General features: G+C 41.6%; 1 protein-coding gene across 11 annotated transcripts in view; it reads left to right on the forward strand.

The window, feature by feature from the left end:
- The window catches only part of LOC114908521 (WASH complex subunit 2C-like), a 56,600-nt gene that overhangs the window by 37,942 nt on the left and 2,336 nt on the right, over positions 1-16,322 (forward strand). For 4 of the 11 annotated variants that reach the window (XM_029244778.1, XM_029244779.1, XM_029244780.1 and 1 more), the window contains exons 21-30: positions 1,691-1,793; positions 6,468-6,623; positions 8,335-8,517; positions 10,371-10,499; positions 10,628-10,708; positions 11,262-11,381; positions 12,360-12,422; positions 12,776-12,988; positions 14,611-15,228; positions 16,048-16,225. In XM_029244778.1, the coding sequence (XP_029100611.1) occupies positions 1,691-1,793; positions 6,468-6,623; positions 8,335-8,517; positions 10,371-10,499; positions 10,628-10,708; positions 11,262-11,381; positions 12,360-12,422; positions 12,776-12,988; positions 14,611-15,228; positions 16,048-16,225 (1,844 nt within the window). The remainder of the gene's footprint in view (positions 1-1,690; positions 1,794-6,467; positions 6,624-8,334; positions 8,518-10,370; positions 10,500-10,627; positions 10,709-11,261; positions 11,382-12,359; positions 12,423-12,775; positions 12,989-14,610; positions 15,229-16,047; positions 16,226-16,322) is intronic. The other 7 variants (XM_029244783.1, XM_029244784.1, XM_029244785.1 and 4 more) reach the window with 4 other exon arrangements.

A 16,322-nucleotide genomic window follows, 5' to 3' on the forward strand; every position in this document is an offset into this window, starting at 1 on the left:
CTGAGCTGCATATTTTTCTTCTGAGGACAGATCGCCACGGGATGTCCACATTTAACCAGCAGGTGCCGGAGGGTGTAGAATGAGATCCAAGGTTAAGGACTTACTGTCGTTATCTATTGTAACTATGTCCAGAAAGCTAACTAGCTTTCCTCTAGCTTGGAACTTCAGAATCTGGCATCAGATTCTTTTCTGTGGGTAGCTTGGTTCTGGTTTTGATTTTTAGAAATTGTTCAGAAAATCATGCATAAGATTTTTCTTCTGCTGTAGCAGCTTAATAAGGTTTTTGCTTTTTAGGTATCTGTTGTTATTTTTGTAATATTTTGTGATCATCACTTAGTAGTCATATATTTTGGTTATAATTTGTGTACATTTTTATCAGTGTATATCCTTAAAGGCATATTAGATTTTACCTGACTGTGTATGGCTCTTTGTTTTTATAATTTCTTCAGGGTGTAGACCTAATTTTTTACTGTCCTTTAGTGTAAGTGTCCAGTGTAAGTATGCTCAACTGTTTGGTTAGTTGTGTTCCCTAGTCAGTGTGATCCTTAGGCAATTTTAAGATGTAGGCAGACATCCAATGTTAAACTAATGAATAACCTTATATTATGCTTTGTTAATAATTAAACTTAGAGAAAAGATTATGATACATATACTTATGGGTATATATGCGAATTATTTTTAGTGTAAGTAGATGGATACTGAAATGACTAGTATTATTTTTATCTAGCTAACATTGAATTTGGAATTTTCATTACTTTGATAATTCTCTAGTATGCTGCTAGTTGGGTGGTTCCTTATCACATAGTATAGAAACTAGAACATGACCCTTCTGTAATTAGAACACTTTCTATTTGGGACTGCCCATGTCCAGTGCTAGGCCTCCCTGTGTTTCTTTACTTTTATGATTCTGTTCCTTAAAAGGTCCTGATCAATATTTATTCTGGAAGACATTTATTGACTGCCCCTAGGGGCTGGCGTGGAAGCCTAGGTGAGGAGGTAGGTGAAGACAGGTGAGAGGAAGGTGGTGAGGAGAGCTGTGGCTGGATTTCAGCTGTGGTTGCCCAACATGGGGTAGAGATGGGTGAATATTGCTGTGGTGAACAGTGAAGGTGAGCTTTCCCAGCTTCTTAGAGACTTTGTGTGGAGGGGATAGAATGGGATGGGTTTAGGGTTTGAAGGGAAGGCACAGAAGCCCACAGAGGTGCTTGGAAAGACATGGTTAAGTGGCTGAGGTGGCACCAGGCCACAGGTCACAGCCTGAACCAGGTTCTGGCCCTGAGATCTCTTGACAGCCGCCTTCCTGACCACGCTGGAAATAGGCATTGGGGCTCCCTGGTTCTTCCTCTGCCATAGGAAATGGTGAGAGAGAATGCTACGTTTGTGAATGCTAAGTGTGCTGTGTGCGTTGGCAAAGCCAACAGCTAGTGCACCTACCTTGATCCAAAAGTAACTGACAAAGGGACAAGATGAGGGGGGCCCCGGGCTTTTACACGAGAATGCCAGACAGCGGGTGATGACTTGCTGGACACAAATTGCACCTACTTCAAAGGTTTTTCTTGCTGCAACTGTGTAAGGTCAATGGATGACTCGGGTGTTTTGGTGGTAGGTGGGTTCCTGTAGGTGTGGCCTAGAAAGAATATTGTATTTTGTAAATCACATTTGCCTTTAATTTGACTCTTTGTTTGTATAGCCAAAAGAAGACCCAGAGAGCATCTCTCCTGTTTGAAGATGATTGTGACAGTGGAAGCTCTCTGTTTGGCTCTCCTCCCGCATCTGCTCCTCCTGCAACAACGGTATTCTTAACCTGTTAGACCCAGGAAGTAACCCTGAGGTGATGTTCTGTGAATACTGATGCTTCCCTCAAACAGGTCCTAAAACCTGACCTTGGAGACTGAGTCTTATGGAAAAACTCGTTTGCCTGGTTTTAGATAGACATCTTCTGGTTAGTGGTATTTTACCGACGAAGCACACGTGCAAAGCCTGGAGAAAAGGATTCCACATCACACAGCCCCGTCAGTGTCAGTTGTAGGCGTCTGAGTCTCAGGGGAGAGCAGGGGACAGCGCTGTTGCACTCCTTCTGAAGGAACTGCCGGGCTCAGCCAGCCCCGGTGGCATGGAATTCTGCTAACATTAGACCAGGCCAGTTAATGTACAGGTTATTCCTTACAGGAGCAAGTTTCCAGTACTAACGCTTTGGTCCTGGTTTACATTAATAGTGAATCAGTAAAAAGAAAGGAAGTTCTGACACAGGCTACGACATGGATGAAGCCTGAGGACATAATGCTGAGTGAAATAAGCCAGCAACAAAAAGACAAATACTGTATGACTCTACTTACACGAGGTACCTAGGGTAGTCAAATTCATAGAAGCAGTAGAACTGTGATCACCAGGGGCTGAGGGGGGTGCTGGGGGCTGGAGAGTTGTTTAATGGGTACAGAGTTTCAGTTTTGCAAGATGAAAAAATTCTGGAGATTGGTTGTACAGTAACGTGGATATACTTACTACTACTGAACTCTATACTTAGAAATGGTTAAGATAGTAAATGTTGTGTTTTTTATGACAATTAAAGTTTTTTTAAAAAATTAAAAGTATGTGATGAGAAAAAGAAAGTCCATCAGTGCCTATCTAGTCTAAATAGTCTTCCAGCAGTTACATCGAAATGGCATCACTAACCATGATCGCCTAAGCTAAAAGATTTAGCAAGTCTTCATGTTTTTTATATCAAAAGGACTATTAAGAAATGAGAGGAAGGTGGCATTATGATAATATTTGTCCTGGGAACCTAGGGATACTGGAATCCTGCCTTTGGCCTGTCATTCATCCCTCCCCAACACATTCCCTATGTGGGTATATGTAAGTGTGTGCACACAGAGCAAAGTGAGGCCAAGCAGCATTTTATTGCCAACTGGCAATTGCCAACAGCCCCAAAGGAAACTTTAGAGCTTCTCAGGCTAGACCCCATGGAGACCTCCTTTACCTGAGCTGGGTTAGCCTCAAAGGCCAAGAATCAAGCAGAGTCATAGCCTGCTGTTGAGGGCCTTCGACCCCAACTTCAGACCACTCTAATTGGCATGTGTTAGAGACAGAAAGACGTGTAAGACAGGGAAGGAGGGATGTACCCCCCGAGATTCCCCCCATGTGGGAGCAGCCACAGAATCTAAAAAGGCAGCTCCTCCACCCTTGCTTGATGAGGAAGACTCTCTCCTTCCCACTGTGGTCATGGGTGACCATGTGCAGTCCCCGATGCCTGCACATCCCAAGAGACATTGTACCCTAAGGGGTACAGTGAAGGAGGGAAATGGCAGTTGAGGAGCCTAGAACTTCCTCTTTTCTAGAGACCCGTACCTGGCTCTTCTTCCATATCTCCTAAATATTTTTTGTTTAAAGTTTATTTTAAATTATACAGTAATACATGGATGCCTTCTTAAAAAAGGGTTAAAACATGCATAGAGGGAGTTCCTTGGCAGTCCAGTGGTTAGGACTTGGCGATTTCATTGCCATGACCCCGGGTTCAATCCCAGGTCAGGGAACTAAGATCCTGCAAACTGCATGGTGCGGCCCCCTCATGCCCCAAAAAAGAAAGAAAGCAAAAAAAGGTAGTCAAGGTGAAAAACAAATACAAACAAATGAAAAAACATGCGTAGAGAATACGAAGTCCCCATTCCATACTCCTCCCTAGCGTAATCATTGGTAACAATGTGTTGTCAGTGCTTTTTTCATGCCTGTTTCTAGGCATTCTTGTCTTTTTTTCATTTAAATGAGATCATGTTTTACAGTTTTATGCATCTTTTTTTAAAAAAATCCTGCAGCATGTTTTTCATTTCCATAAACTCCATCTTGTTTTTTGTTTTTTTTTTGATCACTATATAGTATTCCACTGAATAACTACACCAGGACATGTGTGAATATTTCTCCTTTGGTGGGGTGGTCATCACTGTTTCCTGCCAGTTTGTTAGGAATGTTTCTTCCCGTCCCTACAGTCTTGTCATCTTTAGCCTTGACTATTGAGATAATTTCTTAACTGGCCTGTGAATGCTCCTTCTCTTCATCTCTCCTTGCCGCTGCCCAAGTTATCTTCTCAAAGACCACCCGGTCCTGTCATCCCTCTGTCAAGCTGAGCCTGTAGCTGAACCTACCACGCCATCTGTAATTTCATTCAAAGTAGACTCAGCTTTTCCACCTTAACTCGCCATGCACTCTTGGTGACTCATGCTGTCCCAAAATATTCCAGAGGAAGTTGTTGTCTCTTTTTTCTGGAAATATTCTTCATATTTTCAGACCCAGTAAAGGTGTTAACTTGTCCTATTCCCAGACCAGGCCCATGCCAGTTACTGATTTAGGGACTCTTTCCTCACCACGGTCCCATTAAGTGCACAGCTTGTGGTAAAAGCTTGCAGCATTGCCGCTGCTTCTGAGTGCTCATAAGCTTTTCTTTGAATTACCTGTACTTGCATCTCCCTAAAGTGGCTTCATGGTTAAGAGAGTCAGAAGATCTGAGTGGCTTTTCTTTGTAAATTATAAATAATAACTTCTACCCTGGATAAATGAGCAGTAATCTAATGAATTTTGAAGGTTCTGGAAATGTAAAACTTCTTTGAAACTGTAGTAATTATGATTGTTAAATAAGACAAAAGGTCAAAGATATGCATCTTAAGTAGCAGAACAACCTGCACACCTGAGTTTTACCATTTGTGAAATTTGATCGCCTTTAGGCAACATATAAAGTATATTTTTTGTTTAGAGATCCTAGAATATTTTAAAGTAAGTTAAATACAACTCAACTGTAAACCTATCAAGAAATTAATTTCAGAATGAAGATGAAGAGTCAGCTTATCTTTAGGAAGATTTAAAATCAGTAGTTTGGGTGGCATTTTCCTTGGTTTAAGGACCATAGTTATATGAAGGGAGAATTTGGTCCACTGTACATCAGTCTCGTTTTTTACCTTGATCCACTTGCATCGACATTACATATAGTTTTCAGTGAGTCCAGCACATCCCACAAAAATGTTTTCCTTTGATCACTTTGGCTTCGTTTTATTTCTTCTGAAACTCTTTTGTGGGTTTCCAGTCTTTTATTTCAAGTTCTAATGATGATGCACGGACCGTTTTCTAACAATAACTAAAAATTTGCTTACCTTATTCTTCTTATTTATTCATAGTTTTTTCTATCATAGTCAGTCATGTTCTTCTTTAGTTTCCCAAACTTGTCTACCTAACTCGATTTAGATATTGCTTCAAAGCTTACTTCCTCATATCATCTAGTCTAGTTAGTAGGATAGAGTTACTGCTTTTCTCTCAAGCATTTTTTTTTTTTTTTTGCGGTACGCGGGCCTCTCACTGTTGTGGCCTCTTCCGTTGCGGAGCACAGGCTCCGGACGCGCAGGTTCAGCGGCCATGGCTCATGGGCCCAGCCGCTCCGCGGCATGTGGGATCTTCCCAGACCAGGGCACGAACCCGTGTCCCCTGCATCGGCAGGCGGACTCTCAACCACTGCACCACCAGGGAAGCCCCCTCAAGCATTTTTGATAAGTCACTTGCCCCAAGGATGCCAATAACTCTGGGCAAGTCACGTGACCTCAGTTCCCTAATCTCTGAAATCCCTGCCTCCCAGGTAAGGAACAGATGAGAGATGGGGCAAAGTGCTCACAAACTTGTGCTGAGCCCCCGCTTGATATAAAACACCGTGACTGGCTGTGGAAATATACTGCATGATCCTTTCAAATGAGTGGACAAAGAGATGTACGATAGCTATTAACGTAAGTTAGGAGGAAAGTATAGTTAAGGGCTAGGTATAGACATAAATATTCTTATCAACGAAGCGCCTGATACTTACTGAAGAGAACAGCAAAACCTTCGTGGGTGACATCTGAGCTGGGCCTTGCTTGAAAGATGAGGAGGGTTTGTTTCTCTAGACAGTGCAGATCAAGCGTGGAAGTGTGGAAGTTTACAGTAGGTTTAAGGAATAGTGAGGATTGATGAGGTGCAGATGGATGAGGGTCATAAAGAGGGGCCAGTTGATTGTCATGTTTAGCATTTGCTTAATGCACACAGCGCAGGTTTGGGGTGAGAGATGAAGTAATCTGGTGGGTGTTTTATTTTAGCAAGACATCTCTGGATGATGTCATACAGCTGAAAGGTAAGGGGAGGGAGGCAGAGAGGAGAGACTAATGATTGGGTGGCAGAGGTTAGGATCTAAGCCATGGCACACACAAGGAGTTAACAGATGCAGGGAGACAGGTGCAGACCTTGTGATGGCAGAAACTGTCTGCAAGTCTGAGGTAGTGGTGGTATTGCTTCTCCCTGTTTGTGCCCCCTTCACTGTCCTGTCCTGTCTCTCCCGACCCCAAAGTTTAGCTAATGCCTTAAAGAGGACTGTGCTTCTGGCTTGTTCTATACATTGCCATGCTCGTCAGGCAAACGTTTTGTTTGTTTGTTTTTGAGGATGTCATTTATTCTTCTTCTGATAGAAAAAAGAGACTGCCCCTGACGTACCACCTCTGCTGTTCAGTGATGAAGAAGAGAAGGAGGCACGGTTGGGAGTGAAACCGGTGGCTAAGAAGGCTGAGAGCGCCAAGGAGTCGTCAGAATTTGGGAGAACTAGTGTGGCTCAGGAGTCAGGAAAGGTGGACTTTTTTTTTTCTTGTATAATCTGATATTTTTGTCTCTCACATGTTCTTGTAAAACCCACCCACACACACACATACCCTTACATTTTTCTACCACAGAAAACAAACGGCTCATTTGTTGAAAATTTTGAAAACACTGAAAAGTATGAAGAAGAAAATCTGTGATCCTGCCATTCAGGGAGACCTTCAACATTGCTCTTGCCTCTCCATCTCTTTTCTAGGCATATGTGCGCACACAATGATGTGCATTTTTCCCGTTTTACATTATTATGGTCATTGTGTCAGTGTCCATTTTGCCTTTCTCTGTCTCATCTCATTTTTCCTTTCGGTTTTCTCTCTGCACGTCTGTGCTTTCTGACTGGCTCTCTTCTCCGTAGTCTGTTTCCCCTTGCTCTCTTCTAGTCCCACCTGTACTTAAATTACAATGACAGCTTTAAGAAGATTTTAGTTTACCAATCTTTTACATTTTCTTGATGTTGGCTGTGAATTACAGAGTGAAGTGAAATTTGGCTTTCTTCTAAAGCATTAAATTTCTTCTCCTGGGCGGGCTGTCCTCTCCTGCAGGAGGCCTGTGGATAAGGCTGCTGGCTGCATCTGGGAATCAACAGTTCTTTCAATCTCTGTCTACTTTTTCTTTTTTTCTAACTTTTCTCGTACTCTCGTGCTTGTGTGTGTTCAGCTATCTAGGTTTACTCTCTCTTCTAGGGCCTATGCGAAGAATGTTGCACATACTTTTCCTGTCGAGGCTTCTTGGGGCTACAGTGATGCAAACATTTTACCTATACCTGAATCACTGTGTGACATTCTCTTCCTGTTGTTTCAATGTGACCTTTTCTGTGTTGCTGTAGCCCATTTTCCCCTTGAACTCTAGCTGCTTGTTGTACTGCTGTCTCCCTTGCTTGAGGATAAGCTTTTTGAGGATTGGGCCATGTTCGTTTTGCTCTCCATTGCATCTGTGGTGCTTAGCTTATTACCTCGCACATAGTAGGCACTTTCAAAATTACATGTTTTCTTTAAAGAAGTATATATTTCCTTCATAGTTTAACCACTTTGAAATTAGGATGCACCTCACAATCGATGGCATGTTTAATTGGGAGTTGTTTTTTTTTTTTTTCTTGGCAGTTCATACAGGAACAGTGATTCTTACAGTCAGTGGTATCTTGCCTGAAAGGTGGTGCTTGTTGAATGAATAAATGTTGCATTTTATGATTATTTTAGAGATTCTTCTAATTGCATAATACAGTATAAGCCTTCTACAAGTTGTGTCCAATTCTGTCAATTAGGCCTCTCCCTTGGAGTTATGTGTTAGTTAAATATTAGGAAATATATGATCTGTTTCCAGTGATTGGCATTTGTGTCATACCTGTGACTTCGAAGTTATTTATAGCTCATGAGCAACCTATGTGGCTCATGGTTATAACTGATATATATGTATCTTGTTTGGAAGGAGTTATAAATATAGGCTTTAAACTGATTGGAAAAAATCATCTTTGATTATGAATTATCTGTACTAGACTCTCCATTGGAGTGGCCGATCAAGAATTGGCCTGAGTGTTTTGTTACCTGGGAGTAGGTGTGATTAGCTGTCATGCCCTGAAACGTGCAGGTGTGACAGTTACTGAATTAATGAGGAGCTTGGGAGGCCCCACAATAGAATTTTTGTTTCCAGGTGTTACTCATTTTTTTTCCTTACTATTTCCATTTTCAGGAAGGATCTCTGAATGTACCTACTCAGGAAGCAGCCAAGCATTCTGATTTATTTTCTGCATCATCCCCATTGGACAGAGGAGCTAAAACTAGAACCAGAACTGTTCTTAGCTTATTTGATGAGGAAGAGGATAAAACAGAAGATCAAAACAGCTTCCAAGCTCCGAAGAAAGAAGTAGGAAAGGTGAGCAAAAAGCTGTAAAGGTTCAAATCTTTAGAAGGATAAAAGAGTCTCATTTCACAGTGTCAGTTGTGTGATGTGAGTTGCTGAAGAATGGAGGGTTCCAGCTTCCTCACATTCTTACCATCACTTGTTGACTTTTTTGATAATGGCCAAGTGTTGGTGAGGATGTTGAGAAACTGGAGCCCTCATTCATTGCTGTTAGAAATGTAAAATGGTGCTGCCACTTCAGAAATCAATTTGGTGCTTCCTCAGATTCTTAAATATAAGAGTTACCACATGACCTAGCAATTCCACTCCTAGGTATATAACCAAGAGAAATTAAAACAGAAGTTCACACAAAAACTTGAATGTAATGTTCCCAACAGGTATTATTCATAATAGCCAAAAGATGGAAACAACTCAAATGTCTATCAGCTGATGAATGGATAAACACAATGTGTTTTAGCCATACAGTGGAATATTATTTGGCAATAAAAAGTGAATTACTGATACATGGTACAACATAGATGAACCTTGAAAACATGCTGAATGAAAGAAGCTTGTGACAAACACATTATGTATGAATTCATTTATTTGAAATGTCTTGAATAGGCAAATTCATGGAGAGAGAGAGTAGATCAGTGGTTGCCTGGGTCTAGGGAAAGAGGTGGACAGGAATGGAGAGCGACTGCTAGTAGGTTTGGAGGTTCTTTATGGGATGATGCGAATGTTCTAAATTTACATTGTGGTGGTATTTACACAGCTTTGTGAATATATTATAAACCATTGAATTACACACTTTAAATAGGTGAATTTTATCTCAATAGAAGTATTAAAAAAAGAGAAAACAGGCGATGGGCCATAGATTGCCAATAATTTTTTGTAAATCAAACTAAGGATATAGTCCATGTTGATATTTACGACAAATGTTTTATGAATTTTCTTATTATACCAGTAGGATAGCCCCATTTATAAATGAGAGCTACACACAGTGAATATGAATAATTTGCTGTATTTTCTTCCAGTCTCTTACTGTGTTTGATTTTGTATATGATTTTCATGGTTGTAAAACTTTGAACCTTACTTGCTATGTTACACTAATTTTGATGTGTAATCAATAATAATTATTAGTTAATTTTTAATGTGACACATTTTGTCAGAAGTGAGTTTTTTTGTTTGTTTCTGTCTGTGGTTGTGATACTAAAGAAAGGGAAGAATTTTAGAATGTCAAGTCTGGGGCATTATAGTATCAAACCAAGTAATGTGATAGTAACTTTCAAATGTCAGATACCCTAGCAAACAGAAAGAACTTCTTTGGAATCTGAAGGTAGTGGGGTGGAAGGTGGACGGGCATAGGAGAAGGTTGGCTGATCACACCCGTGCCAGCTCTTTGGCCTAAGATGCTGGTATGTAGAAGTTAGGGATATGTGCTTGACCACTCTGTGTAATTTCTGGTATTAAGTCAGCTGCTGTTTCATTCTTCCCTTTGGGCATGAGATGGAGAGAACTTGTTTAACTTTATGTGTTTTCACCCCTAAAATGTTACTCAGTATGGAGCTAAGGATTGTTTTTTAAATAAACAGTTCAGATTCAGATACTACACAAAGGTTGAAAGATGATCTTTCCAGATTATGTATATGTTATCTGTTTTTGTAAATATATTCTCCACTGTTTTTAGTGTCCCCAAAGTATTCCATTATGTGACTGTGTCATTCCCCTTCTGATGGGCAATCAGGCTGTGTCCAACCTTTAGCCACTATAAACAGAGCCACAAAGAATATCTTTGTTGTTTCATCTTTGTAGCTGTATATTATTTCCTTGAGGTAAAGCCCTAGGAGTCTATAAAATACATGAACTTCCCTCTTTTTTCCTAGAGTCCTGATGCTAATGCCTGCCCCAAGAGCACAGGTGTCTTTCAGGATGAAGAGCTCCTTTTTAGTCACAAGCTTCAGAAGGACAATGACCCAGACGTTGACCTTTTCTCCGGCACCAAAAAAACCAGGGTCAGTTCCAAATGGTTCTCCATGTCACAGCTTTGTTATTATGTTAAATATTGTCTCTGTAGCTCACCTGACTCTCTTTGTAAATTGTTTTTGTTTTGGATATTGAATTTAAGTTTTTTCTATTCTAGTTGTTAGAGCCAAGTGTTGGGAGCCTGTTTGGGGATGATGAAGATGATGATCTTTTCAGCTCTGCCAAGTCTCATCCTTTGGTATCAGACTTTTGCTCTCAATACTGCGGTGTGTGGGAAGGCTTCTGGGAAAGGAAATGAATGTCCCCTTATGTGACTAAGGAAAATGCTCACTAGTAAATGAACAGCAAATAATGTGCTCATGATGGTGTTCAGGTTGTCTCCATCTTATGTTTCCTAACGTTAAACTATTAACTAACCCAGTCTCTGTTACCGTATTACAAATCTGTTTGATTTTTAAGTTGTTCATTGAAAGACCAGTACATATGATATGGTGACAAAATATTCATGCCTTTCAGGTGCAAAGCTGTAAATCTGAGTGTGAGGCCATGTGTGTCATTTCCCTCCCTTCCCCAGTAGATTTTTAAGTACTCTCTATTTTCTCTTTATCACTGAGAGGACGCCTGGTCTTTAGAACTCTATTTCTGAAATGCTGCCTTTAAATTTGTTTGTTCAACCCTCATTTGCGAAATGACTTTTAAAAGTCAGAAGCTATTTTCTCTTTTTGCATTGTGACTTTTCCTTAAAATTTCTAAGATATTTGACAGACTTTGGGTATTCTTTGCTTTTGAAGATCCCAGAAAAGAAGGTAGTGAAAAAAGACCACTCTGTTTCCTCTTTCAAGAACCAGAAACATCCTGAATCCACTCCAGGTATCAAAGAAAAAGGCATATGGAAATCGGAAACACCTCAGGTTAGAACTGATCTCTTTAAGGACTTTCAGCTCTTGTTTGCATTGTAGTATAGTTTAATTGCATCATGCAGACCCCGGGGTCATTCAGAGTTCTCTTAATTAAGGAGAAAATAGCAACTAGGACTACCTCCCTTTGTTTACTTTTTTTTTAAACCCCTGCTCATTTCTCCTCTCTCACTCCACACTGGTTCCATGAATCCATACTTATCATTATTACTTGTGGAGTACCTGCAAATTCGATTCCAGGATAGAGTTAAGGTAGGATTAAGATCTTCCCACTAGAACATTTCTCCCTTTGGGCTACCTTGGAGTAGGGTTCCATTAGAATTAAATATGAATTGTATCCACTTTCTTGATTCCCTCTCTGTGTTATGTCTTATGAGATCATTGCTATTAGGCCTCCATCCTCAGCAGTCTTCTCTGTGGTGCTCCTCCTGAGGGCAGAGCAGGGCTAGACAGTGAGTTCTGGTCCTGGCTTACAGCTGTCCCTGGATGTCTCATTGAGGCCTCAGTGTTCTGAGCTGTGAAAATGAGGCACTAGGACTCACACATCTCCAGCGACTCAAGTCTCAGCTTCTTTTGCTTCTAGAACTAGTGCATTAGGCTTGGGTGAATTTCTGTGTGCTCTCTAATATTTGCTGTGTGAGATAACCGGCATGGTCATGTTTCCAGCTGGTCCAGATTTGGAGCTCTGATACACTATAATTCTTATGAATCTTATTCATGATCTTTGTCTCCCTTTCCTCCATGTGTGGTCTTACAGCCTTCCACTTACACAACAGATAAGGAAGCACAAATGAAGTAATGTTAGTGCAATGTTTTGAGGCCCCAGGAGAGATTTGAATGCCTTTCCCATTATAGAATTATAGAAACCAACAGCTTTGTTCCATCACAGATTTATTTTCAGGCATATGTGTAATCCAAGAGACACTTTTCTATTTCCCCAATGGATTTTTAACTGAATGTAATTTCACACAGGACTCACCAGGTCCCGCTCCATTTAAAACCAAAGAGCCATCCCCTTGGATCTGGAAAATTCAAGTAATTATAACGTGTCTGGAACCTTCATTGCCAGTCTTGTGGCATCTGTAAAGTTTCTTGGGTTTTCCTTTTGTCAGCTGCTGCCAGGCGTTTTCTCATCTCTTCCCCACCCTCTGGTTGTTGCTTCCTGTGTGCTGCGTCTGTAACATCTCTTCTTTGGTCCTGTGGTGGGCACAGGGGTATAGCCCTCTGATTTAATTCTAAGACTAGATCAGGAGACTTCCCTGCCTTTCTCTTTCTCCTCTCGTACTATATATTACATACACCAAGTCTTTCGTCATGTGTCACAGTAATAAGAGTAGACTGTTGTGTTTAAGAAAACATACAGAGTAAGTTTCATTTTTCTTCTTTAGGCAAATTTAGCAATTAACCCAGCAGCCTTGCTGCCTGCAGCGGCTCCCCAGATCTCTGGAATGAAGTCTGTTTTGCCAGAATTGGGCGTTCCTTCGTCTGAACCTGGGAGAATCCACAGTCTGGAAAGTATGCCCACTCTTCCCGGGAGTGGGGAGGCCGGCGTGAGTTTTGACCTTCCAGCTCAGGCAGACACCTTACACAGTGTGAACAAGGTGATGAAACCACCTTTGCTTGCTTGCCTGCTTTTTTTAAAAACCAGAACAGTTTGTATGTTTCTTCCGAGTTCATCAGTTGCACACGATAGGCTGACCCCGATTCCTCATTTGAAGGAGGCTCCTCATCTTTCCTTGAGCCTCTCCGCCCTCCTTCCACCTCCCTAGTTCTGTGTCCACTCTTCCACTGCCTGCCTTTGTTACATTTACATTCTGTTCAGTAGCTAGCTCACTAACTCCTGGCTGCCACCTGGAGGCCTTCTGAACACTGAGCAGGTCACGTCCTTACTGTTTGCTTCCTCTGCCGTCTCCTTACTGCTCAAAGGAGGACGTTCAAGCTCCTTGGTTTGGTATTAAAGCCATTTACAGTCTGTGCTAACCGAAGCTTCCAGCTTTCCCACCAGTCGCCCCACACTGTCAGCCTACGTCCAGTCACCAGGAACCATTCCCCAAACACACATGCCCCAACGTGCTGCTGCCATCAGCTCGTGCTGCTTCCTCTGTCAGGAATGCTCTTCCTCATCGACAGCTCTGCACAAACTTCACAGTTTCTGTGACATTCCCCTCCTGCCCCTGTCCTGGGCTCCCTCTCTGAGATCCCGTGGCAATTACAGTCCTGTCACACTGTTGCATAGGACTGTGGACTTGTGCTGGATGGACCATGACCTCTTTGAGGTTTTACTTTTATTTCAATTGGTTCTCTTTTCTTCTGTCCAGTCTTCCTTCTCAAATCTTAGCTGTTATCCGAGTAATCAACAGTACCGAGGATGACCCTGCAAATACATTCATTTCAAGTGTTTCCAAACCTGTTTTACTTATGAAAAATAAAACATCCCTCCTTTCTTTTTTTTCTGTTAGCTTATTTTGTTGTTGTTAAGTTTAAATTGTTCCTGAAATAATTCGTGAAATTTCGACATAGGCAAAGTACAGTTAAGTACTTTGCCCAAAGTAGCTTGTGCCTTCTTAAAACTCCTTGATGGTATATGTTGGAAAAATATTACAAATACTGCATTATTGCTAATAAGTGACTCATATTTTGAGGTTATATTGAAAGTTCTGATTCCTAAGCCACATTTTTTTACATGAAATATTTAAAATTTGGATTTAGTGTTTGCTGACTTGAAGAAAAGAGCATCTGAGATTACCTTTCTGTCTTTATCATCTTATCTCCCTGTTTCTGGAGCCTGATTTTAGGCTATCCCCCAGTAAAGCTTATTGCCAGAATCCCACTGATTTCTTTCTCATTTTGAAAGATACCCACATATAAACTTAGGGCAGAGAAGTAAGGGTCCAGGCAGCGCTGTGGGACACAGGACAGTGTGGCACGAGCAGTGTGGCTTCCAGTGGCAGATGAAGCCTTTTGTATCAAATTGAACAGAAATTGCCCTCAAAAGACTCAAAAATGGGGGACACTGAAGGATTAAGAATGAGTCTTAGAGTACTAGGAGCTATTAAACGCCTTTGGAAATCTTTAAGAAATAACCTCTTCTGTCTTAGATAATATCTCGATTGAGGGGAACCTGACAACCTAACAGTATTTTGAGTTGCTGATGACTCGCTGTGTTAGTTTTGAGCACCTTTTAAAAAACCATCAGGTCAGCATGTGGTTTTTGCCATTGCAGACCCGGGTCAAAGTGAGAGCGAAGCGCAGGCCACAGACACGCACAGCTCGGCGGTTGGCTGCCCAGGAGTCCAGTGAGGCTGAGGACATGAGTATCCCCAGGGGATTTGTTGCACAATTGGCAGATGGCGTCATTTCACCAGATGGTCCTCAGCCACAGCCCAGGGCCGCTGGTGGAGAAGACAGCTCTGAGGAGGCCGTGGCAGCTGCCATTCCAACTTGGGCAGGTGGTCCTGTGCTTGGGACAGACAGAAACCCCTTTGTGAAATCTCTGGGTCAACCTCTTGAGGATGACCTTTTTGATTCTGGAGATATCTTTTCCAAGGGCATTGCATCTCAGTCCACGGGGAGAAGAAAAGCCAAGGTGAAGGCAGCAGACAGCCTGGCCAACCCGGCAGGGGGAAGTAAAGAAAAAAGCCCCATGTTTCCTGCTCTCAGTGAGGCAGTCAGTGATGATGATCTCTTTCAGTCTGTTAAACCAAAACCAGCAAAGAAAACAAATCCTTTCCCTCTCCTGGAAGATGAGGACAATCTCTTTACAGACCAGAAAGGCAAGAAGAATGAGTCAAAATCCAACAGTCAGCAGGATGTTATCACAAAAGCACAAGATATTTTTGAGGTAGGTAATAGGACATAACAATACATTTTTGTGCAGGGTTCTTTGTTAAGGAAAATACCTGATTGGGTCATTTGAGCCACAGATTGCATTAAACCTGTTTGGTTGCTGCCCTGTATCTACTTGCTTAGTAATTATAATTAGGTTCTTTTATTAGTAACTCTGAAACTTATTCAGAAGTGGTTTTCTATTTTGTTTCTGGCCATAACCATTGATGCAAGTCTTGATTTTTATAGTTTTTATCTAGCTATTGCTGCAGTCAGCATAGATAAAGTAGCATCTCTACAGCCTGAGTGTGTAACCTCTGGTTCTTGGGGAAACAGGCCCTGGCTGGAGCTGATGATTTAACGCAAGCGGTAAGGCCTTCAGTGACACTCTTCGGGCAGATGTTTATTGAGCATCTGGGAAGTGGAAGCACAGGGTGAACTAGGACCAGTGCTCTGCTCCCCAGAGCTCTCAGGGAGGGGAATTGGATATAGACAGAGCCGCATATAAATAACGTTTTCAGGTAATGTTAAGGGTCTTAAAGGAAACAACCCAGGGCAGTGGGGCAGAGTGATGGGTTGGGGTGGGAGGTGCTCCTTCAGGTAGGACTGGTAGAGAAGGGTTCTCTGTACGGCTCGAGGTTTAGCTGGGACTAGAAGAAGGAGAAGGACCATGCCAGGCAGAGATCTGGAGTAGCAATTCCCGATAGAGGGGCAGCTCACATGGCTGTTCCAGAACCCTGTGGCAGTTTGCATTTCTACAACTTGTTGAAATTAGTGTATGTAGTAAAGTAAAAACTTGATTTAAAATTGTTTTGCTTGATTTTTGGCTTACAAGGATGATATATTTGCTACAGAAGCAATGAAAGCCTCACAAAAAACAAGAGAGAAGGAAAGAACGTTTGACTCCAACTTGTTTGATGATAACATTGATATCTTTGCTGATCTAACTGTAAAACCAAAAGAAAAGTCCAAAAAGAAAGTGGAAGCTAAGTCTATATTTGACGATGATATGGGTAAGTTTACTTTTCTGCATATGACAGAGAGAGTCATTACTGTTCAGCGACTTGATATTTCTCCTGCTACCTTTGTCTTGACCCTTTCCTGGAAAGT

This window comes from Monodon monoceros, unplaced genomic scaffold (genome assembly GCF_005190385.1).
Source record: "Monodon monoceros isolate NGI ecotype Baffin Bay Population unplaced genomic scaffold, NGI_Narwhal_1 Super_Scaffold_4, whole genome shotgun sequence".
NCBI classification, from domain to species: Eukaryota; Metazoa; Chordata; class Mammalia; order Artiodactyla; family Monodontidae; genus Monodon; species Monodon monoceros.